The sequence below is a fragment of the Eretmochelys imbricata genome, chromosome 5 (assembly GCF_965152235.1).
Source record: "Eretmochelys imbricata isolate rEreImb1 chromosome 5, rEreImb1.hap1, whole genome shotgun sequence".
Taxonomy (NCBI): domain Eukaryota; kingdom Metazoa; phylum Chordata; order Testudines; family Cheloniidae; genus Eretmochelys; species Eretmochelys imbricata.
This window is the reverse complement of record NC_135576.1, coordinates 92,243,071-92,268,567: the sequence shown is the minus strand read 5'-3', so window position 1 is coordinate 92,268,567 and position 25,497 is coordinate 92,243,071. Positions and strand designations below refer to the sequence as shown.

Genomic DNA, 25,497 nt, shown 5'->3' with positions numbered 1-25,497 from the left:
ATATGATTTCCCACCAGCAGTATGCATTATTCTATTACAGCTGTACCATAACTGTTGCTATAGCTCACATACCATTTTAAACAACTGCAGAACTTCCAGGAAACTATAAAAATTTATAGGCTGAAACGCCGATGTACAAGTTGAATATATGGCAATGTACCAAGGGCACAAAGAAATACAGATTTACTGATGCTCATGGCATTTTTGTGCACCAAAAGTATCTTTCTCAGAAATCATGTCTTTTATACAGGCTAGTACTTTAGGTATATTAGGTATTTCTATAAGTTAAAATTTCAACACTTATATTAGATTTCAGAGTAGCAGTCGTGTTAGTCTGTATTCGCAAAAAGAAAAGGAGTACTTGTGGCACCTTCGAGACTAACAAATTTATTTGAGCATAAGCTTTTGTGAGCTACAGCTCACTTCATCGAAAGCTTATGCTCAAATAAATTTGTTAGTCTCTAAGGTGCCAGAAGTACTCCTTTTCTTTTAACACTTATATTAGTCTTTGAAGATTCTCTCTCATATATGCACAGTTGCATGTTTCAGAACACAGTTTTAAAGTAATATCATGATGCATAGGCAAACATGGTACCAACCAGGTTTATCCACTCATGACTATGCATGAATAACCAGTAATTAAAAAACTCCCATAACACCGTTCAGTCAATAACCCACATTTAAAATACAGATAAGGGCATTTTCATTTAACAATAAGTTAAAACCACTGACATTAAATACAAACTATCACCATGCTTAATTAATTTTTAAATGAGGGAAATTCAAAGGCTGAAATTCCATCCTCTTATTATTCTGTCTCGGTATTACAAGGGCTAGGCAAAGTTGAGATGATATGGTTCATATCGTATAGTATTCCTTAGGCAAAACAAGGAGAGTTTGGAATGGTTTAGATTTTGCCCTGCAAAAACAAATTGAGGGCCGGATCCTGCCAACGTTTACACAAGTAGGTATCAATTAATTAATGTAGTATTATTATTAGCTGTCACTTTTAACTCAACAATACTACTCAGATGAGTAAGGACTACTTATTTAAGTCAGGATTGGGCCCTAAATAAAAGAAAATGTGTTCTTTGTATATCAAAATCCATCATAGTCAAATGAATCCTTCATCCCTCTAAGGTAGATACATTCAACATGATATGGATCAGCACTTTTGGGTCTTTGGGATGTGAACGTAAAATCTAAAGCTGAGCAAACAATTTGTAGTGACTACATTATTCAATGAGTTTTCTGTTTTTCTTTTTGTTAATTGTCAATAAGACACGTGGGAATGGGCGACAGGGGATGGATTACTTGATAATTACCTGTTCTGTTCATTCCCTCTGGGGCACCTGGCATCGGCCACTATCGGAAGACACGATACTGGGCTAGATGGACGTTTGGTCTGACCCAGTAGGGCCATTCTTATTCATTAGTAGGTATTATTCACCCCCACAAAAATGAAAAATTCTTGGTCCATAGATGGTTTGTGATCAGTTTATTGAGAGCATTTGATATTCAAAACTCTAATTGCATTGGTTAGTTTTGACAGGATACACAGGTCAGATGGCATGTTTCTGCCTCCTGAGATGGATGAGCACAACTCTTTAGAATCAGGATTTTGATGTGCACCTACATCTGAGTTCAAAGTTTGCATTTTGCAAATATTTTATATCTGTTCTAAATTTGCTGCTTCCATGAACATTCCTGACAATAAAACTCTAAAAAAATATTACTACTAAAGCATCTCTACTTCACTGTCCAGTAGGTTCTTCCTTACGGTACAGCATATGCAGCTACAATGCCTCATGCTGACAAACTGAAAATTAACCAAGTACATTGGTCTCTCCCTACAACAAGCTCCTTGCGCCAATAGCTTCAGGAGCCTGTGGTGGAGCTTTGTTCTGTATTTTTACAATTTTGCATTTTTGTTCCTGTTCCAAGAACACTCCTCTCTCAGTTTTCTATTTTGACATCAAAGATTAAACAAATGAACAAACACAAAGAATGAAGGTTGAAAGCAATGCTTCACTACCACTGTGTCTGTCTGCGCACTGATGTGGGTAAGCTTTGTATTAAGAGGTTGATGTCAGAAACATAAGGTAGCTGTTATGGTACTTTACGCCAGCTATGTGATCCAAAAACCTCTCTATGCTCATTGTTCCTCATTGGCTCAATTACAGCAGTCAGAGCTAGATTCAGAACATCCTAGTGACATACCTTTATGCAGAGCCAGTTAGGTCTAAGAGGTAAAACAAAATCCACACAACCACAGTAGTGCAACACCCAACAGAAGCTGCAATAGCCACTGGGAGGTTTTTTTAAAAACTGAAACTGACAGTTGGGAATGTTGATGGCACTTATCTGAGCATGTTAGAGACAGCTTAGCATAAAATCTTAATTAAAAACATAGCCCACAGAAGCAACAGAAAAACACAGAAGATATTAAAAATTTGTAACAAATTTGCTATAATTCCACTTGACCACTGGCATCTTGAGCAAGATGTAAAACATTTTCATCAATTATCAGTAGAGCCATTGACTTAATCACCTCAAGTATCTGAAAACTATATTTTGTAAATTGCAAGCTCACTGTAATACTTTATAAATTCACAGAATTTTAGAAGGATGTGGCCTTGTGGAGTGAGTGTTTGACTGTTATGAAAATAATTTTTCCGAACTGCTCATTTGCATATTTTTCAACCACTGTTCTGCTTTCACATAGTTTGGGACACTTAACTGGCATAATTACAGCAAGACAGAGTCATTGTACAGTACTGAATAATCTAACTGATTAATGCGGTCTATTTTTTCCAACTCTCTATGAAGAGATCACTTTTCAAAAATGTGCTAGTTATTCAAAATTATTTGCTGAATAAACTTTGAAAATAGGTTGTGGTCTGCAGCTTATTCCAGAGCAGTGCATTGTGAATATCTAATATTTGAAACTCAGATTGTTGTGATGGGACACAGAGGGAGACTAACAAGTTTGTATTTCAATGTCAGAAATTTCAGAAAATTCAGAACTTTCAATTTAAAAATTAGCCCAGTTTGAATTCTTTAAGACTGTTCAATGGTTTTTTTGGCCTCCTTCACTTCCAAGTGCAAAGTTTTTAACTCTTAAAAATGTGTACACCCAGAGATGCACATAAATATTAATGCATGGGATGGATGTTTTAAAAATAATGTGAAAGAAATTTTTGCTATTCATTGTCACTAGGGACTGAATCCCTGTTGTGCAATCTGCCAGCTGTTGTTCCCAAAAGGTATGTTCCCAAAGTAGAGCTTTGCAATAAATGTAGAATAGAAAAGCATTCTGGGTATTGATGTATACCTGCCCTGAATACACCTTGCTTCATCTTAAGGTCATGCCTGGACAGGTATTTACAACAATGTTTAAGATAGAGATTGGCCTAAATCAAAACCCCAAATCCAAACACTCCAAATTTCAGATTCGTATCAGCTCAAACCCATCTCCATTTTATGCAGTTGTAGGGAAAGCATGCTCTACCACAGTTTGGCTAGCCACCATCGATGGACCTAAAGTGCATTAGAGCGAGGCCAGGTACAGATGACCTAAGGTAGAGTTCTTGTTTTTGTTTTGTTTTTTAAAAATGACTCTGCGGTGTGACTCCATGCACACTGACAAATCAAGGCACCTTGAAACCCAGTTCAACCACAAACAAGTTTAAACTGTGTTTATGTACAATTATCAAGTTCATTTGTAAAACCTGTATAAATAGGGCCTAGAAATTTTTAATCCTTACGGACATGGGAATTCTGAAGCCAGTTAGGATGCTTGGAGTACTCATTTTCATATTACTATGCGACAGGCCTGATTCTGATCTCATGCTTCCTTCTAACTTTATCTTCCAGTTTTACATCTGTGTAACTGTGGAGTTACTCCTGATTTACATTGGTATTAGTTCAATCAGAATCAGGCCCAGAATGTTTTTCAGGCATACAGTTGTCTCATAATAGTGCTAGTGATTGAACGTCTGGGAACAAATTGGAAGGTCGAGACAGTACCTGTTTATCTGTCTCAAGTGCTTTGAATGAGTGCACTGTGGAAGGTTTTGCCCTCTTTTAGCTATCACTGCTTTCTTGAGCGTTATCCTGAAATGCAGCTTTTTATGCAGTAGACACCGATACACATTTTTCAGTCTTGATTATTTTGTAGATTTTGCTGGTTTGGTAGCTTTGTGCACTCCAATGTTATGCTGAGTTTATTACATTTTAAAGATCTACTGATATTTTATGGAAAATGAGTTACTTGTATAGTTCTATATAAGAATTATTATGAACAAAATTATTAGCTCCAACTTTATAGAGATGAAATAAAATTAAACTCTTGTCCTGAAGAGATGATTTCTACAATCAGGTAAACACAGGCAGCAGAATGAAGTAGGGCACAAAGAAAGGAACAGATAACAGAAGTGGAGCTTTGTGGTGAAAAGCAAGGAAAAAATGGTGGGATTTTCAGAGAGAGAATATTTATAACCTGACATTTAATGACCTTTCTACTTACGTAGCACACACTTCCTCACATCATTTTTAAAAGTTTGTATTTACTTGGGTATATTTCAGACTGAACCTCAGAGTCCTGTAAGATAGGTGGGGAAAGAAATCAAATTTCTCCAGGTAGTGGGATTCAGGAGCTGGCCCTGAAAAGCTCTCTCTTCCCTACCCCTATCCCCTCCTTCCCCCACCCCACCAACTTCTTGTTAGGGGCATGAAATCCCTGTCTGGGGGAGACAAAATCCAAAAGAAGCCACTATCCACAGTTCAGGTTTGGTGTCCACCATTTGCAGACATCAGTAACTGCTGGCACATTTAATGGTTCCATGATTTGCAAGCACTAGTTTTCTCGAGGTGTCAGTGGGCGTTGGATCATACCTTATTCTAATTTCAGGGAGGAAAAAGCTGCTGTCCTTTTTATACAGACTTAAAAAATACTCTGCTGTTTTCTTTTAATGTTGGCAATTGAAATTTCAATAGGTGTGAGGGTAACTGAATACTCAGATAAAGTCAAATAGATTTTAGTTGTATAATCTGATGTGTGCCTCAGTTCTCAATAAAGGAGAACTCCTAAGGCTCATGCAACTATGCTCCAATAGGTAGTTCACTGCATATAAAATGAAATTACTGTCTTTTTGTGCTTAATTACTCATTGCATTTGATTTAATATAATAAAGGAAGAATGGTTATTTCTTGAATGAAAAGAAAGCAAAAAAAGATTCAGTTAAAATCAGATGTCTTGCATTATACTAGGTTACTAGTCTGGAAACACTTTCCACTTTTTGTGCTACTGGCACAATTGCTCACTGAGTATAAAGACTAACTGGCAAACAACACTTTGGCTCACAGTGAATGCCACACATAAGAACCTGACTAAACTAATCCCTGGAAATTTGTGGGAAGAAAATCTTTCTTTGGAGGAAAAAAAAGATAAATTTAGTTCTCTCATCTAATTTCAAAAGATAACAGAGGCAGCTATAACACATGCTTTGAAGGCACCCTGACAGCAAGCTAAATTAAATGAATTGGACAATCAATAAATCAAACTGCAGACAGGCAAGACACATCCCATAACATTTATCTAAAAAATTAAGCTAGTTTCAAAATATGCATTATACAGCACACAGAAACAGAGTACTGCTCACAGATACTGTATATCTAACATTTACCACTATACTGAATGCAGATTTGATTGGGAGATGAATCATTAACAGCGAAAACAATTAAGGCTTATTTTGTGCCTTTTAGGGTTACATTTACTGAAATAATTCCTGAGCCTTGCTTATTGAAATCTCTCTGATTTTTGGGCACTGAATATGAGCCATAATCACCCTGAGAACACAGCAAATTATGACACAGTCTAGAAAATATTAATACCACCTGGTAATTAACCTTAAACTGTTTGAAGCAGGAGGCATGTCTTAAACCGCAATCCTGCAATTACCTACACATGTAACTTTACATGTGATCAGCCCTGCTGAACTCCTATTTAATATTGGAGATATCAAAAACTTTCCTTACACCTTATCAACAGTTTGATAAGGCAGCAGTAAACAATATAACTTATTGGAGACCACAGCTGTTCAGCAAGGATTTCTCCTTCAGCTGGTGTGATAGGATTTGTCATGACTAAGATTTAAAGGTGTATCATTAGACAGATGTTGTAAGTAGGCTTCATCTTGGCCAGCTGGCATGTGTTAATAGTCTACATGGGCTTGTCTATGCTAGAGTGTTAGAATGTGCTAGTAAGAGTATGCTAGCTAACCTTCTAGCAACACACCTTTTATTTTAATCAAGACAAAACCCATAAGGCAATTTTAGAAAGTCAAAAGTAAGTACACAGAAAAATGTTAACTAGCTGGAATTTCTGATACCACAGGAATTGTGTATTGTCTCTACTAAAGTCAGTATTTAACTCTCGAAAATTATTTTTAAAACCTATATAATACTTTTGCTCCTGCATTATAGCTTTCTAAAAGAGTAACTGATTTTAGCATCTTTTGCATTAACCCTACATAAATACAACATGACTGGAATTCTGTTAAAAACACAAGTTTTGATTTAAAAAAGTGAATATGACCAAATAAACGTTAGTCTTTGGGTGCCACCGGACTCCTTGTTGTGATAAATTCCTGGAATATTTTAAACAAAATAAAAACTGAAAATGAAGGGCCTTAGCCACACCGATGCATTACAAACCTTATATAATTTAAATGTTAATAGCTAAGCAGCAGGGCTTAGTGGATAGGATGCTGGACTGGGACAGGAGAACTGGGCTCAATCCCTGGCTCTGCCATTACATTGCTGGGTGTTCTTGGGCAAGTCATGTTCCTTTCTGTGCCTAAGTTTTCTCATCTGTAAAATGGGGATAATGATATTGATCTCCTTTGAGATACAAAAATACTTTGAGATCTGTGGATGAAAAGCACTACATAAGACCCAGGCATTCATCATTATTAAAACACAAGAGAAATTTCTAATCCAAGATTCAGATTTTGTAATGGTTTCATTCTATTTGTATCATATGGTGAAATTTTCTATCATTTCTTGTTTGTAGAATAAAAGGCAAATTGTTCCCTTTGATGCAAGTGCAAATCCCAATGGCAATACAAATAGAGAAAAGTTGTCCTTTCTATCTTATAGGGAAACCAGGTCCCATTTCTGTCTTGTTACTCTGATCTTCTAGGCTTCACTCCTCCAAGCTGCTATGCATTTTTATGAGCAATCCAGCAAGGCACTTAATAAGCACATGCTCAAATGCTATGCTGGATTGGGGCCAATTACCAAGTACTCAACACCTTCCAGGACCGAATGCTGAATTATTCCAGTTTACCTGTATAACTGAGGTCAGAATCCAGGCAGAGTTAAATTAGCGTCTCTGTTGATGGTTCATATTTTAACTAATTACACATCTGAGATGGCCAGGGTTTGTTTGTTTGCTTGTTTTAAATTATTTTGCTTGTGGTTCTCAGTGCAAATATATATTAGGAAATACTGTATCAGAGAAATAAAGAACAATGCATGTGCGGGGACACAAAATGCCATTTTGAGAACAACAGTTACAAACTATTATGTAAAATTTCAGGTGCTAGTGAACTGCATACCTTAAAAACAGTTCTGTAATTATTATGGTGAGAAGTTTGCCATTTTAAGATTTTTTTTCCAGTTTTGATTTCAGAAGTATTTCAGCAGTCCTGCTTAACTTTTCCTTTAAGAAAAGTTTAGCAAATGTGGATTTATAAAAAAGTTAAATGTAAAACAATGTAATATTATAAAGTCATCTCAAACTTTACATTTTTTTTGTCCAAGGCCCATATCCTTCAAACACTTAAGTATCTGCATAACTTTGCTCATATAAGTAATCCTATTGATTTCAATAGGACTACCCAGAGGAGCAAAGATAAACACATGCTAAAACATTTGCCAGATCTGGGACCAGCATGGAGAAATTGAACTATAGCATATCTCGGCCTCCAGTGCTTGAAAACTGTAAACAGAAAGGAAAAATGAAAGAAAACAAAGGATGCCCTGAACTTGAATTGATACATGCCTAACAAATGAAGCGAAGGATTATACATTAGAGAGGTTCAAAGTTATTTAGAAACCTAAAAAGGAAGAGGACTGGTTTGCATGAAGAAACAGTACAGAATTATTCATTTGATATGAGTACACATGCACTTCAATAACCACCATTTCATTTTGAATGTCTTTCAGTTGGTAATTTGATGTATGAGAATTGCAACTCAATATAATCAGACCACATCATTTATACCAAACAAAGCTATCCCCATTCCCTCCTACTACCCTCTTAGACAAGCAATGGGACAGCATTCAAATTGCTACTGCAAACACAGTAACAAAGACACTGGGATACGTTTGTTAGTGAAAGGAGATGGATGCTTTCACAAAGCACCATGGCGCACAAGTAATATTTTTTGATCTCCTACCGAATGACTCCTACATCAGTAATCATGGTAGGCCCAAAGTGCATGAAAGAGATCCTTTTTATTGAGTGATGCCAGTTCCCAGCTGCCTCTGCATTACATAAGGTGGGCTTCTGCAGTTCCCTCTCCTCAGACTTCCTGTCTGGAAAGCGAAACCACTTAAAGGTACAATACCAATACCAGCCTTCCTTCCTCTGCCAGCCAAAACTTAAAAATAACATCTCTTAAATGTTTACATAACACAAAATTCCAAACACTTATATCCAACCTGATTAAATTTACTAACGGTGTTCTATCAATCTCTGAGGAGCCTTCAACTGTCACTTGGACTTGCAGGTTTCTCTTGAACATGAGTAATGCTGTTGTCAGGAGGCAGTGAGTCTATTTTTTCTGGAAGTAGTATATCCTGGGGCTGGTTGTCTGGATCTGTTGTGGCTGTTACCAAACTGAGACCTTCTCAGGCAAGACAGCAAACTCGGTGCCCCTTACCCCTTTCCTTTCTCAAAGCTGGAGAAAGTGTCATTGTTTCCTCCTCAGTATATGTCCATTTCGAGTGACACCCTCCTAAGACAACATTGCTGTTTACAACCGTTGGTTTCCATCAGAGACATTCACTGTGCCATATTCATAAAGTAGTGATAGTTCCCAGAACCCCAAAACATATCCAGTTTTTTAATATAGCTTTATCTGCTTCTTTAAATTTCCGCAAATCTCCAGTTCCTCTGACATCAGCATTTTCATGACAGGCATTCTAGTTCTCAGTTTTCTATTAAATAAAATGCCTACAGGTAACAAACCATGTTTCATTGGTGCCATTCTGTAATGTAAAGGTAAAGGTCTGTACTAAGGTATTGTTAAATTACAGACCACCACCAATGATGCCGCAGCATTTTTCAATAGGCACTTTCTTATTTTAACATCATTTTCCACCAACCCATTGAATTGGGGTAATGGGGTCTAGAGGTTACATTCCTAAACCCAAACTTCACTGCAAACTTCTTAAACTCATATCCACTGAACTGCGGCCCAGTGTCAGATGTAACCACATTAGGAATACTCACATCAGGTATACCATGGCTAGCAAAAACAGATTTGATAAGCACAATCACCTGTTTAGTTGTAGTATCTTCTAGTAAAGCTATCTCAGGGATGTGAGAACAACAGTCTTTAACAAATGCATAGTTCCCCCCACCCCCTGTCATCATAAACAAATCTATGCCTACGCTGCTCCAAGCAGAAAGTCTTTCCTGTGCCACCAACATGGGCTCTTTTGCTTGACTTAGCTAGTACTTCTGGCATATGAAACAACCTTGGCAGCTTCCTTAATGTCGCTGTTCTTTTGAGGCCAATATAAAATGTCTCTAGCTCTCCTCTTAGATTTTTCAATCCCCACATGAGCATCATTTATCCCTTTTAACATATTTTTCTATTACAATTTAGGGATCTTCATTCTGATATCTTCAAACAAAATGCCACCTAGAACTCAGAGCTCCCCTCTTAATTGGTCACAGAAGCTGGGAACATGCTGTTCTGACTACCCTATGGAAATAGCCTTATTCACTTTCTGCAGCTTCTCATCCTGATCTGTTGCTCTGGCAATCACAGTCCATATTTTGTCTAAGACCAGAAAGATTATTTTACCAAACTGACCTGCACAAAAATCTAGCTCTGGAATTTGCTCCCCCAGACAAATATTCTAGAAAGTGTGTCTGCAACTACCAAATCACCAGCAGCTCCCCACCCCGTGCCCGGCCCCAGTTCATCTTCGCTCCACCTCCTCCCCTGAACGCGCCGCCCCGCTCTGCTTCTCCGCGCCCTCCCCCACCAGCTTCCCGCAAATCAGCTGTTCAGTGGGAAGCCGGGGAGGGCGGCGGCTTCCTGCTCAGGCTGAGGGTGGCAGAGGTGAGCTGGGGCGGGGAGCGGTTCCCCTGCACCCCCCTTCCCCCAGGGTTACCTGCTACGGCACGGGTGGCCCTCCCCCAGCTCACCTCTGCCGCCCTGGGCCTGAGCCGGAAGCCGCCACTTGCTTCTCAGCCTGCCCCAGCTTCCCGCGCAAACAGCTGATTCACGGGAAGCCTGGTCGGGGGAGGGGGTGGAGAAGCAGAGCGGGGCGGTGTATTCAGGGGAGGAGGCGGAGTGGAGGTGAGGTGAGCTGGGGCCAGGGAGCTGCCGGTGGGTACTCTGCACCCACCAAATTTTCCCCTTGGGTGCTCCAGGGCTGGAGCACCCGCGGAGTCGGCGCCTAAGGCACCACTTTTGGCCGGTTAAATTTAGAAGTCCTTTCAGAATTGGTTGTCCCTCCAGGAACAATCGGTTCTAAAAGGGCTTCTAAATTTAACAACCGGTTCTAGCGAACCGGTGCAAACCAGCTCCTGCTCACCACTGCAGATATGTACAATGTTTTCTAGAGATAGGTACCAGACTATGACACATCCAGCATGGAAAAATATCTGGCATCAGCCATATCCCTCAAAATTTCTCCCCTGGCAAGTAGTGGAAAATACTGCTCTATTTATGTATTTATATATATATATATTTTAGGTCTATACATAAGTGAAGGAGTCCATCTTTTTTTCCCCTTCAGTAATCAACAAGTGTACTCACTCTTTTGGTTTATCTTGTCATTCTGATAACCACAGCAATAAGCCTGTGCCTCTCTGCTTTAGGCCAAAGGAACTTTCCTAGGTGTGTGAACAGTGGAGCAATTAGGCTCTTTCAGCTATACTCTGTACTCATTTGAAAGCCTCCCTATCCCCTTGAAGATGTCCTCAAACTCTCATCATAGATTCATAGATACTAAGGTCAGAGGGACCATTATGATCATCTAGTCCGACCTCTTGCACAACCCAGGCCACAGAATCTCACCCACCCACCCCTGCGAAAAACCTCTCTGTGTCTGAGCTATTGAAGTCCTCAAATCATGGTTTAAAGACTTCAAGGAGCAGAGAATCATTTGTTCTGGTTCTCTGCCCCATCAAAGAGTGTAGCTCTTGATAAGACCAAGAGTTTGACACTTTTAACCCAACGGCAGGTGTTCTTTTTCCTGGCACTACTACAAATTTTATCTTTCCAATTTGTTATTTACCCACATATCTAGTTAATATTCTCCTTTAGTGGGATAAACTCACTACTGTAAGCCCTGGGTTCTACCATTTACCTTCACCACCCACAGCTTTTCTTTCAGTGCTAACGACACTGTTTCTGGCAACTCACTGGCTTGTGCATCAGTGTCCAAATGAAAATTAATAAATTACCAATTTGCTTTCTGGCAGTCAGCCCATTCATCTTCTGCTGCAATGTTGTCCATTGCTTCTATGAAAAATTCCACTGAGCTAGCAGTGATGTTGTCATCCTCTTTGTCCACAATATACACAAGTTTTCTTAAGCAGGGTACCCAAAACTCTCTCACACAAAATTAGTCTCCAAGCCTAGAAGATAAGCTACATGGATGGACCCTTGTGAACGCACAGAGCCCTACTGAAGTCAGGGTCTCTGCATGAACACAAGGGTCAATCTAGGCAAGCTAACATGCAATACTAAAGCCTAAATGTACACTTATGAAAGTGTGGTTACAAGACAAAGACTCTGAACAAAGGTTTTGGCAGGTAAAAAACAGCTTTTATTCTTAATAATCCAAAATATTAAGACTACATCTCTTGAATGCTTTTTGGGAGGATATTATGTAGATTTAAAAAAAGCATTTAAAGTAACTTTCTGGCCTCATTCCTACAAAGACTTACATACATATTTAATTTTATACACAAGTAATCCACTGAATTACATGGAATGATTCAAATATTTCAGAGCACGTGCACAGGTTTTTGCAGAATCAGGGCCTTAAATAGAAGTTGTTAAACTTTAACTAAGGTATAACATTTAGATGTTTATTAAAACACTACAGATTATTCTATTTTATTAATATACAGACCTTTAAATCAAGTTAAATAGTTGGACATCTTGATTTAAAATTATAACCCAATGAGTTGAGATTCATCATATCTGACTTAATATTAAAGAAATGAAAAAAAAAAATCAAGTCCTGAGCCATTTACAATTGTTTCAATAAAATAGATCAAAGTATGATCTGGATTAAACATTTAACAAAATGAAAAACTTGATGGTCTGGAAACATGCTGACATTTTCAACTATCTTTAACAGGTTCACTTGCACCAGAGGTTTTGCCTATTTGTTCTTCTGCAAAATCTCTTCCTTGTTTCTTTCTCAACGTTTCCAACTACAGTTTTGGTCTAGGAATGCTTATGCCGTGCTTCGCTTTTTACATAAAAGTTGTCTGTTTTAATTAGATTGCTTGTGAGTAAAGTTAAACCTGTGCATATATGTTTGCAGGATCGGGACCTTAACAAGCAAGCCAGGTTGTTACCTTTGCTGTCTAACATGAAGCTTTACTCAGGATGGCTGGGCAAAATTTTTTGCATAAAAAGTATTTCACCAAAAAATGGTCTTTTAAAAACTCTTCACAAAAAAACTGTCAACGTCAAAATTTTCTGATTTTATAGAATGTATCAGTTTTAATGAAATTTTCTGCTAAAAATGATAAAAAGTCAAAAAATAGACAATGGATCCATTTTGAACCCTTCAAAATGGAAACAACTTTACAATTATAAAAGGGTTTTTTTTCTCTCTTTTTTCTTTTTTTTTTTTTTTTAAACAGTTTTCATTGTGAAGCAGGCTGCTGCCAGTCAATTTTCCCCATTATGGGACTGAATATATTCTCATTGACTTCAGTGGGAGCAGGATTGGGGCCCACACAGAAGGCTCAGAGCATGAAGAGAGAAGTGGGAGAATTCTTGCAATGTAGTGAAGTCTCAGTTGAGATCACAGCACAGGAAGTATTGTCCAGAATAAGTTAATTACAGCCTCCTGGCTTATTTAAGGGGATTCAGTCAACTTAAAAATCTCTTCTGTCTGAAAGTGTATCTTCTACTCTAATGACAGGTAACAACAGATTACTATACCTGAAAGAGATTAGAGGGGACTTTTCCCCCCTCATTTGTTAAATTGTGCATTTGACAATACTTTGCATATAGTTTGTTTCACTTGCACAGTCAGTCATTTCCCTGTTTTGGTCTTTTGCAGTTGCGGAGGAGACGGAAAGCATTTTAAAAAGTCAAAAAATGTAATTGTAAGGACCACAAAAACTGGCAGGGAGACTCAGGGTAGGAGACAAAGTAGCATCTAAACCTACTTTTAACTCATAAGTGTCAAGATTTCAAGTTGGCAGTGTCCCATTAATGTGATTTTTTAAACTGAATCATTTGTCTCTTGTTCAAATGAAGTGTGGGTACTCAGCAGCTGAGGGACAGGATATTCACAACTGCCTTTGTAAGGGGAATGATGCAGGACTGGAGAGATGAAATACAGTCCATAAGCATCTGCAACTCCAGAATATAGGGCCTGATCTAAAGCTGCCATTGATTTCAATGAGCTTTGGAGCAGGCCCATAGGCTGGAAAAGGGGGTGCTGGCATTCCAAGCCTCTCTCACACACATAGGTTTTGAGTCAACGCACCTACGTTACTGGCCCCTGTCCAGAACACACTATGCACAGCCTCTTCCTAGCAAACTGGGATCCCACCCTCTGTGTGGCCCATGGGAGGCTCATCTCCCTCTGAGTCCAAGCAGGTACTGTGCCCACTGGATAGCCTAAGTGGTTAGAAGTCCTTGCAGTCCTCTACTCCACAGGTACATTTTAACTTACGTACAGAAGAGTGGGTGCAAGATCATGTCCTGCCCCACCGAAACAATGCAGAACTCCTCACCCTTTCCAGCAAACATTGAAACTCTTTAAGCTGTGCTTCCATTGATGGGTCCCTGAGAATTAATCAGGTGGTGTCTCTTGAGCTCTCAACATGCACAGGTGCCTACTCTGGCTAACCAGGATGCACCTTGGGATGGTTTCACCAGCATGGAAAACCCAAAAAACTAATTCTCATATAAGACCAGCATAAAAGGCAACAGTGTGTCCTTGTTGCCAAGAAGGCCAATGGCATTTTGGGATGTATAAGTAGGGGCGTTGCCAGCAGATCCAGGGACATGATCGTTCCCCTCTATTTGACACTAGTGAGGCCTCATCGGGACTACTGTGTCCAGTTTTGGGCCCCACACTACAAGAAGGATGTGGAAAAATTGGAAAAACGTCCAGCGGAGGGCAACAAAAATGATTAGGGGACTGGAACACATGACTTACGAGGAGAGGCTGAGGGAACTGGGATTGTTTAGTCTGCGGAAGAGAAGAATGAGGGGGAATTTGACAGCTGTTTTCCACTACCTGAAAGGGGGTTCCAAAAGAGGATGGCTCTAGACTGTTCTCAGCGGTAGCAGATGACAGAACAAGGAGTAATGGTCTCAAGTTGCAGTGGGGGAGATTTAGGTTGGATATTAGGAAACACTTTTTCAGTAGGAGGGTGGTGAAACACTGGAATGCGTTACCTAGGGAGGTGGTAGAATCTCCTTCCTTAGAAGTTTTTAAGGTCAGGCTTGAAAAGCCCTGGCTGGGATGATTTAATTGGGGATTGGTCCTGCTTTGAGCAGGGGATCGGACTAGATGACCTCCTGAAGTCCCTTCCAACCCTGATATTCTATGAAAAGGGGGCAGATTGAGAAGGAAAGAAAAAGTGACCTTCCCCTATTTCACACAAACGATTATTATCCTGATTTTGCAGCTGGAACCATGCTCTCCAGCACGCACTGCTGCGCTTCCCAGGCGTGTTGTGACTGTGGCTTTTCATCCAGAGCCCTACTGTTCCCTTGTGACACCCCCCTCCTCTGGTCCCTGCCTCTTGTCGTGTGGTCCTTGGGCCATCACTTGGCGCAGCGCCTGGCACAGCTGACCCGACAGCGATGCAAACAGCGCCAAGGCTGCCTTGTGCGCACGGAGGGCCCCCCTACAGCAGGCAGCAACCCCGTGCGGCTCCCGTGCGGGGCGGGCAGGCGCGGAGACAGGGGTGGGTTAACTGCTGCGGCCACACACCCGGCCCGCTCTCTCCGCAGTGCCAGCGGCGGCCGGGCGGGGGCGCAGCCTCGCCGCCAGCGCGGCTCTCACCTGGGGATGTATCTGGCCTCGCCCCCGAGCCGCAGCTCGAAATCCCGCCAGGGCTGGGTCGGCCCCGCCGCGCCCCACGCCTCCTCCTCGTCCTGCCCCAGCGGCCGCTGGCTGGCCCCGCGGAAGCCCCGGGCGAACTCCTGGAAGGTGATGGCCCCGTCGCGGTCCGTGTCGAGCCGCCGGAAGATCGCCTCGGCCTCGGCCGGCCGCACTCGCAGCTCGGCGCACAGCGAGCCGAACTCCGCCCGCTCGATGCGCCCGGAGCCCCTCACGTCGCAGGCCACGAAGAGGGAGCGGAGCCGGGCCAGCTCGTCCCCCTCCTCGAGCTCCATCGCCAGCGGCCCGGAAAGCGCCCTCCTGCCGGCCACTCCGGGCCGGGGCGCGGGCTCCGCTCCCGTTCCGCCTGCTGCCAGCGCAGCGAACCGGCCGGCCGCACAGCTTTCCCTGCCGCCGCCGGCGGCGCCGCCCCTCCCTCCGCCCCGCGACGCGCCCCGCCGCCCCAGCCGCTCACTGGGCGGAGGAGCCCGAGCGAGGCGGGAGCCCGGGGGCCCGGCGGGCGGGGCGCAGGAACGTGCTGCTGCGGGAGGTGCAGCGTTCGGCGCGCCCGTGGGTGCAAGCCACTCTGACAAACTTGCCGGGTTCACCTTAGACAGGTGATGCGCTTACCTGCGGCGCTCCCTTCTATTTGCTGGAGGAAATCCCCGCAGGAAGTAATGCAAATAGTAGGGTAAAGTTACTCACTCAGTTATGGAAGCTATCCAGGAAGCTTTTAAGAGTGGACCCTTTTTGCATATGTTTGCATTATATTTTCTTTGGAAAAAACCGTTAAACGGTCTGTTAGAAATGTTTCCTTGCCAAGTGTTCAGGCCACGGGAACCCTGCCTACACACCTTATTTTATGTCCAGTGGTCCAATTGAATCTGGGATTCTCTTGAGGCTGTTAGTAAGCTGACACCATAGAAGTTGTTTATTCATTCTCTGCTTAGTCCCCATACCACAGTCCTCTTCTCTGCTGCAGGAGAAACTTTCCAGGTAACTGAAATTTCCCCATCCATTTTTAAGGCTCAGTATTTGAAGAAGGAAAGGGGGCATTAAGGAACTGGTCCGAAGTCCATGGAAGTATGTTTCTTATTAAAAGTGCTTCCTGTATTAATAAATAGTTGTCTTTAGAATATGTTAATTAAGAATGTCATAGTCCAGCGTATTGTGATCCAGATACAATGATAGGAATGTAAGAGGATCCTATTAAAATGTCAAATCAACAGAAAATGACATCAGTGAAAGTTTATGGGGACCCTGTTGTAATATAAGATATTGTTGTTCCACAGCCTGACTTCTGAAGAGACTAACAGATCCAGGAACCATATTTCCCCACCCCCAATCATCTTGTTTAATATAGACCAGAAATGGCCAATCTCACTGAAGTGTAAACTCTATTAACTTCACTGAGGGTAAGTTACCCTTAAACATAGATGGACATAGTGCTCAGTGGTGTGAAAAATCCTAACCCCTAGTGTAGATGCAGTTAGGTCAACAGATGAATGCTTCTGTCAACCTAGCTGCCATCCCTTGGGGAGGTGGTGTTGCTACAGTTCTGAACTAAAACTTTAACTCTGCAGCACAGGAAGTGCTATGTTCTTGGAATGATCTATAACTATGGGATCTGTCAGAATTTGTGCTTTATCATAAATCTCATTTGGGAAGCCACTCTAGAGTGATCCAAAACACTATTATAGGTTGACTGATTTATTGTAGTATTATGCTCTGTAAAAGGATTCAGGGTACCAATTTCAGTCTCTTCAGAAGAAACTGACATGACCTCAGAAGTAGGTTGGAGGAACAAGTTGTGTGTTGTTTTTTTTTCTCTGTCTCTACACAGGGTCAAGCCAGCATAGCTATTCTGCTGTAGTCCACATAATGTAGACATAGCTAAGAATTAACCTTTTGTACTCCAGCAAAATCTTCCTAACTAGAACAAAAGAAATCCTGCTTCCTCCATGCTCTTATATGAAAGGTGGCCCACCAAGTTTTGACCTGATGAGTAAACAGACCATATAAATAAAAAACACCCATGCTGACTAACATAGGAGAGCTTTAAAGCAGACTGCAGTTGTTCCCTCATCAAAATGAAACAAATTTATCTTGCTTATGCCTGCCAGCCCTTTGATAACAGGAATTTTTAGGCACTGGCTTTTGATGTTGACAACCTGTGGAGCTGAAGTACTTTTATTTGTGGGTTGAGTTTGCCTCACCAGACCGTGATATCTCAAACTCATAATCAACATGTACACCCTATCTTGTTTGTCTTTGTTGCCATATGCTGTTCACTAGATTATACTTCTTGGTAATCTTGTATCTTGGGCATAGTTAGATTCACTCTTTCATTATTACATGTCTCCAGAGGCATGGTCTACCATGGATATGCTATCACATAGAGTATAGCTGGACATTACTTTGGTCCTTTATTAGTCCTGATTTTACACCCTGTTCTCAATCCTTCCGTGTGTTGCCTTTTCCTATTCTCATCTTCCTTAGGTTTTAAACTTTTTAGACTAGGGCTTCCTACTTTCTTTGTTTTGTAAAGCACCCTGAACATCTAAGATGATATAAGTAATAAATAGCAATACAAGACATTCCCACCTCACTCCGCAATGTGTCTGATCCAAAGCCCTGTGAAGTCAATGGAAGTCTTTCTACTGACTTCAGGAGGCTTTGGAGCAGGCCCTATAAAAGCAATATTTGCAAAAGCCATATGTAAGTGTTACATTTTCTCCAAATTCTGCCTTTAGTTATATGACTGCAACCCCCTCTGTAGTCAGTGGTTATAACTGAGTGCAGAATATGGTGTTTGTGCCTTTCTTTCCTCCATTGCTACAGAAGTTTTAATGTGGCAGATTAAACTCAAGCAATAAGATGAAGTATGCAGTCATTTAGCACTGTCATGGAAGAGGTATATCCTCCAAAACAGATCGTACCTACAGTATTATACAATCAGCCAATTTCAACCTATCCTGCTTGACATCCATGTTTCTAATCAGAGAGTTCAAACATTCCATTCAAACAAACTGACACAGATACAACAAAACAAAAGTTGATTCATTTTATGAGTCCTAACTGTGGGTATTGAGGGCAGGATTCCCAGCAGGAAATGGCAAAACAAGGCTTTGTTCTGAAATTATGCACCTATTGTTAGACAGATTTGCTGCTTGAGTCCAGCGCTAGCCTAATTTAATATTCAAAAACAAAATATCACTTCTACAGCCCTGTAAGTGTAGCTTTTACCCCGGAGACAGAAAGAAGCAGTCATATGAATTCAATAGGTAGATACCAAGGTTACAACCATCTTAGAAATACCAGAGAGATAATTTTCAGTCCCTTTTTGTCTCACTATAAACAGGGGTGAAAATAGCATTCAACACTTGCTGGTATGGGGCCCAGCTCTGCCCCTCAGAAGGGGTGGGGCCTCAGGCAGAAGCAGCGGGGCTGGGGATAGCATCCCCCAGCCAGCCCATCTGCGCTGCCTGGCCTGCACCGCCTGGGGCTCCAGCAGCGATTTAAAGGGCCCAGGGCTCCAGCCACTGCTGCAGTCACAGCAGCTGGAGCCCCAGGCCCTTTTAAATCGCCAGCCCCAGGTCGGCGGCGCATGGGGGGCAAAAGGGGCAGCAACTTTAAAGTGCTGCCACAGCAAAAGACCCTGCTTAAAGCATTACCACGGCAGCATTTTAACGTCGGCTGCATACGGGCCGGTACCGGCAGCCACTTTTTACTGGTATGCCATACTAGCCCCTACTGGCTTACTTTCACCCCTGACTACAAAATATAACTCCAACCACACTTCAAAACCAGTTTCAGCACCAGATAATGTATGGTTGAATAAGACACTAGCATGGTATGAAATCATGAGCCTGTGTGTGAATACAGAATACCTAACATAATATCACAACCTAAAATATTCTGTTTGAACAGAACTTGAAGTGTACATATGACATAAAATCAGTTTCACTGGTGCTATGTTGGCCACAGTCTAAACTCAGTATAAAACAATATCACTCTGAAATGTTAAATTGTGCATTTTGCCACTACATATCAAATAAGTTAATCAGTTATATTATGGGGAGAAACAAGGATCCTACTAATTTTGGCTACAGTTATGATGATATCTGGTGTCATATTACATTGTCTAACAGGAATGAGAAAGAGGAGAAGAGATGTATTTAAACAGAGTTCTTGGGGCTAAATTCTCTTCTCAGTGGCATGCACAAGGGCATCCTAATTAAGGTTACCAGTCGCAGTCTTCCCCCAGCTTCCAGACCCAGTCTCTTTACCTAGCCAGTCTCCCAGATCCAAGTCTTAGCCTCCCCTACTACCCCAGCATCCCGTCCCAGTTTCCCTTTCCACCCCACTGCCAGCCTCTGTTCCCGGCCCCTTGTTCCTCTCCCCCACCACTGATCCAACTTTTGTGGTCTCTACTCTACCTTCAAATCAGGCAGCTTTCTCCTCCCCACCGCCTGGCCACAGCAGCATGGTCATTTACAGCACAGAAGAGAGAATCTCCCTGATCTTGCCAGGTATTGGACTCAGCATAGCCCAGAGCAGCCAGGAACAGTGATAATTATTAATTGCACAGGCAACCTTAATTCTGGCATTTCCTAACTTTTGAGTAGTTAGCTTTGCAATCTTAATCATGTTCTTTTAGTGTAGTTTTGTGTGTAAATATATATTCTGCCGTGAAAACTTTGTATGATCAGCATGTGACCAGTCACTACATGGCCACATTACCTGTTTGTTGTTCCCTATTTGTTTTGTCTTTTGACAGTTTAAGCTCTTTAGGCCAGAGCTGTGCCATTTGTTTGCAAAGCACCAAGCAGATTGCAGGTACAAGAGGAAACAGTGACACATACACAAAAAATCTTGTTGTGAAACGATTAAAATGTTTGTGCACACATAACATAGCCATCACAACTCCACAAAAACAAAGAAGTTAAAAGTTGAGCAGCAGTACATACCCTGTACTCTTTTTTTCATTGTTGATTTTGACTCACGTTTTTATTCTTTCCAATCAAATAGCGAGGATAATACATTTAGTAATATTTAGCATGTGGACTGTATTTCTCATCTTAAAAACGTATCACATGCATTATCTTCACAACACCCCTGTGAGGAAGGTAAGTGACTTGTGCAAAACTAGAAACTGAGTCAGTGTCAGGCTTACAGTTCAGGAGTTCATGGTTCCCAGTCCTGTGCTGAGATTACAGGTAAAAATATGTACAAGATTAACTGACATAGCATCTCTTTGCTGAAGCACTGTCATATTTACAAGCCAAGGTGTCCATAGCAATAGGCAGAGTTCCTCATTCAACTAAATGTTAGCAGGTGGGGGACAGAGGTTGTGATACACTTGCACTGTTTTATTGATTTCTTTAATGGACTCGAGATCAGGAGTGAAGCGGCAGCCATAGAGATGAAGCAACTTCAACCTGAAAGAGAGAAAGCAAACCGTTAGGAACAGAATTAAACACAGATGGAGAAAGAATACTTGGCAGCAAAAGCAGAATGAGTCCCTGACACTGTACTGATCTCTTTTAAAGCCCCTCGACTATCTGATCAATCAGGAGTTTGTGAGCCTCTGGAATGACCAATAAAAGTTCATGGTCCTAACTAGGGAGCCCTTCTAGTCTTCCTCACGCCACTCAACCAAAAATATCCGAATGCCAGGAGGTGACAGGAGAAGGATATATTAAGGAGATGCTCTCAAGTAGTTTATTCCCAACATTTACATTACGTTTTGATAATGTAAAAACTGGGTGGGAGGGCAGGGTTGCAAGCCCTGATATTAAAAGGCTCCCAATAAAATTTTCAGAATTTTATTTTAACATAACATTTTTATATTTTAAACAATAGAATCATAGAATATCAGAGTTGGAAGGGGCCTCAGGAGGTCATCTAGTCCAACCCCCTGCCCAAAGCAGGACCAATCCCCAATTTTTGCCCCAGATCCCAAATGGCCCCCTCAAGGATTGAACTCACAACCCTGGGTTTAGCAGGCCAATGCTCAAACCACTGAGCTATCCCTCCCCCCGAAACGTTTTAAAAAGAATAATTCTCCCTCTCCCGTGCAGTATTAGAAACTTAAACAAACACAATTTGCAGTGTATGAGAATCAGAAAATGAAATTGACCAGCCTGGGTTTATAAAATTACCAGTCAAGCTATATAAAATACAAAAAGTAAACATCAAGGCCCCAATTCTGCTCTCAGTTACACAAGTGCATCTCCCTAGGTAACTGAGGGCAGAGTGGGACCTATAATGATAAAAGTAAATTAGATTTAATTCTTTTCATTTTTAATAACGTAAGGAGTTAGTGGCAAAAGTCAAGATTGGATGTTTTCTAAAAGACATCGCTAGTTCCCACAGGAATTAATTCCAGGCTGTCCTATGGCCTGTATTATACAGGAGGTCTGACTAGATGATCACAGCAATCCCGTCCAGCTTTATAATTATGAATATGAAAAAAGCAAATGTTTTGTGTATTAACATACAATAGTGGGTACCATATATATCACAGGGCTCCATTAAACAAGAGTTAAAAGGTTCATAGATTCATAAATATTAAGGTCAGAAGGGACCATTATGATCATCTAGTCTGACCTCCTGCACAATGCAGGCCATCCACTCCTGCAATAAACCTCTCACCTATGTCTGAGCTATTGAAGTCCTCAAATCATGGCTTAAAGACTTCCATGGTCAAGACTAGACGCGATAAATCGATCCCCGCTGGACTGATCGCTGCCCGCTGATCCGGTGGGTAGTGAAGACATACCCTTTAAGGTGCCACCGGCCTCCTTGTTGTTTTTGTGGATACAGACTAATACGGCTACCCCTCTGATACTTGGCTCCAAAATTTAGAGAGAATTAAAAAAAAAAAGAACAGGAAAGTACTGAGAGATATTTTATTAAATGCTTTTTAGATATAAAGGATACAAATTATATTCTCACTTTTCTGAATTTACAATGGTCTGAGAGAAGAATTTGTCCCAGAATGACAACAATTCTCAATTAAAAGGAATACCCTGTGAAGGGGATTGGAAATTCCAAGCTTCCACATGGGGCATTTCCTTTGAATTTTTCCACCAGTAATGAGTGTGTGCCCTTTTACCCCATTGAAGAACATAAGAATGGCCATACTGGGTCAGACAAATGGTCCATCTAGCTCAGTATCCTGTCTTCCGACAGTGGCCAATGCCGGATGCTTCAGAAGGAATGAACAGAAGAGGTAATCATCAAGTGATCCATCCCCTGTCACCCCTCCCAGCTTCTGCCAAACAGAGGCTAGGGACACTTCAGAGAATGGTTTTGCATTCCTGCTTATCCTGGCTAATAGCTAATAGCTATTGATGGACCTATCCTCCATGAACTTATCTTGCTCTTTTTGAACACTGTTATAGTCTTGGTCTTCACAACATCCTCTGGCAAAGAGTTCCACAGGTTGACTGTGCATTGTGGGAAGTATTTATTTTAATTACGTTCATTTTGTTTAAACCTGCAGCCTATTAATTTCATTTGGTGACCCCTAGTTCTTGTATTATGAGGAGTAAATAACACTTCCTTATTTACTTTCTCCATACCAGTCATGTTTTTATAGACTGCTAGCATATCCCACCTTAGTCGTCTCTTTTCCAAGCTGAAAAGTCTTAGTCTTATTAATCTCTCCTTATATGGAAGCTGTTCCATGCCCTTAATCATTTTTGTTGCCCCTTTTCTGTACCTTTTCCAGTGCCAATATATCTTTTTGAGATGAAGTAACTAGACCTGCAAGCAGTATTCAATATGTGGGTGTACCATGGATTTATATAGAGGCAATATGATATTTTCTGTCTTATCATCATTCCCTTTCCTATTGATTCCCAACATTGTTAGCTTTTTTGACTGCCGCTGCATATTGACAAGGATAATGACTCCAAGATGTCTTTCTTGAGTTGTAACAGCTAATTTAGACCATCATTTTATATGTATAGTTGGGATTATGTTTTCCCATGTGCATTACTTTGTATTTATCAACATTGAATTTAATCTGCCCTTTTGTTAACCAGGCACCCAGTTTAGTGAGATCCCTTTGTAACTCTTCACAGTCTGCTTTGGACTTAACTATCTTGAGTAATTTTGTATCATCTGCAAATTTTACCACCTCACTCTTTACCTCTTTTTCCAGATCATTTATGAATACATTGAACAGCACTGGTCCCAGTTCAGACCCCTGGGCGACACCACTGTTTACCTCTCTCCATTCTGAAAACTGAATTTTTTACCTACTTTGTTTCCTACCAGTTATCGATCCATGAGAGGACCTTCCCTATTATCCCATAATAGCTCACTTTGCTTAAGAGCCTTTTGTGAGGGACCTCGTCAAAGCCTTTCTGAAAATCTAAGTACACTATATCCACTGGATCACCCTTGTCCATATGTTTGTTGACCCCCTCAAGGAATTCTAGTAGATTGGTAAGGCATGATTTCCCTTTACAAAAACCATTGACTCTTCCCCAACAAATCGTGTTCATCTATAGAGCTGATAATTCTGTTCTTTAGTTTAAACCAATTTGCCCGGTACTGAAGTCAGGCTTACTGGCCTGTAATTGCTGGGATCACCCCTGGAGCTTTTTTAACAACTGGCGTCACCTTAGCTATCCCCCAGTCATCATCTGGTACAGAAGCAGATTTAAATGATAGGTTACATTCCAGAGTTAGAAGTTCTGAAGGAATTCAAATGTGAAATTGCAGAACTCTTGGGTGAATACCATCTGGTCCTGGTGACTTATTGCTGTTTAATTTATCATTTTGTTCCAAAACCTCCTCTAATGACACCTAAATCTGGGACAGATCCTCAGATTTGTCACCTAAAAAGAATGGCTCAGGTTTGAGAATCCCCCTCACATCCTCAGCCATGAAGACCGATTCAAATAATTCATTTAGTTTCTCCGCAATGGCCTTATCTTCCTTGAGTGCTCCCTTAGCATCTTGATCATCCAGTGGCCCCACTGGTTGTTTAGTAGGCTTCCTGCTTCTGATGTACTTAAAAAAAATGCTGTTAATTTTTGAGTCTTTGGCTAGCAGTTCTTCAAATTCTTTTCTGGCCTTTCTAAATATATTTTTAGACTTCACTTGCCAGAGTTTATGCTCCTTTCTATTTTCCTCAATATGATTTAACTTCCACTTTTTAAAGTTATGCCTCTAACTACTTTTTATCTTGTTGTTTAGCCATGCTGGCACTTTTTTGGCCCTCTTACTGTGTTTTTTTTTTTATTTGGGTATATCTGTAGGTTTCACCCTCAAACTTGCAGAATTCAGAAAGATCTGCAGGAAATATATGCTTTTGCAAAGAGATCCTTTGTCTTTCCACTGTCATCTGGCCTGGCTGGCTTCTGGAAAACACACATGTAGGATTCATCCTGCCAAGACCTCTTATGGACCATACTGTGGAGGTCATTGGATTGCCTCTCAAGAGAGTTCTGATCTGTGGAGAGAAAACTGAAAATAGGAGGACATTGCCTATTGACTACCACCTACTATTTCCTCCTCCACAGGCAAAAATGAAACCTAAATTAAACCAAAATTCTCCTCTCCAATCTGAAGCATGAATCTCCTCCATGTTGTACACACATTCTTTCTGCTACCAAACCAAACTGCTACCAAACTCAGCAAAAGAACTACAAACAGAATGACTGCATAAAATACCAGGGAAAATAACTTAAGTTTGTCCTTTAGTGCACTTCCTTCTCTGTTACTAGCAAACACTTCTTCCTCATGACCTCAAAACCACACTGGAACGAAAACCAGCTGTACTGTGTTGTACTGGACTAACATACCTATGTAATTTAATCAGAATGATTAAGAACTGCATTTGAAACTGCTTCTGTATACAGCATTTGAAACTTACTGTACCTTAAAATAAGAGCAGAATGAGGATCTAGGTAAAAT

The 25,497-nt window shown here is 41.1% G+C and overlaps 2 protein-coding genes across 2 annotated transcripts in view; both read right to left on the bottom strand.

The window, feature by feature from the left end:
• RASEF (RAS and EF-hand domain containing) overlaps nucleotides 1–15,857 on the bottom strand; it is a 48,024-nt gene extending 32,167 nt beyond the window's left edge. Inside the window, exon 1 of the mRNA XM_077816391.1 lies at nucleotides 15,526–15,857. Coding sequence (XP_077672517.1) covers nucleotides 15,526–15,857 — 332 coding nt within the window. The remainder of the gene's footprint in view (nucleotides 1–15,525) is intronic.
• Nucleotides 15,858–20,884: 5,027 nt separating this feature from the next.
• LOC144265379 (uncharacterized) overlaps nucleotides 20,885–25,497 on the bottom strand; it is a 94,181-nt gene continuing 89,568 nt past the window's right edge. Inside the window, exon 10 of the mRNA XM_077818023.1 lies at nucleotides 20,885–21,002. Coding sequence (XP_077674149.1) covers nucleotides 20,885–21,002 — 118 coding nt within the window. The remainder of the gene's footprint in view (nucleotides 21,003–25,497) is intronic.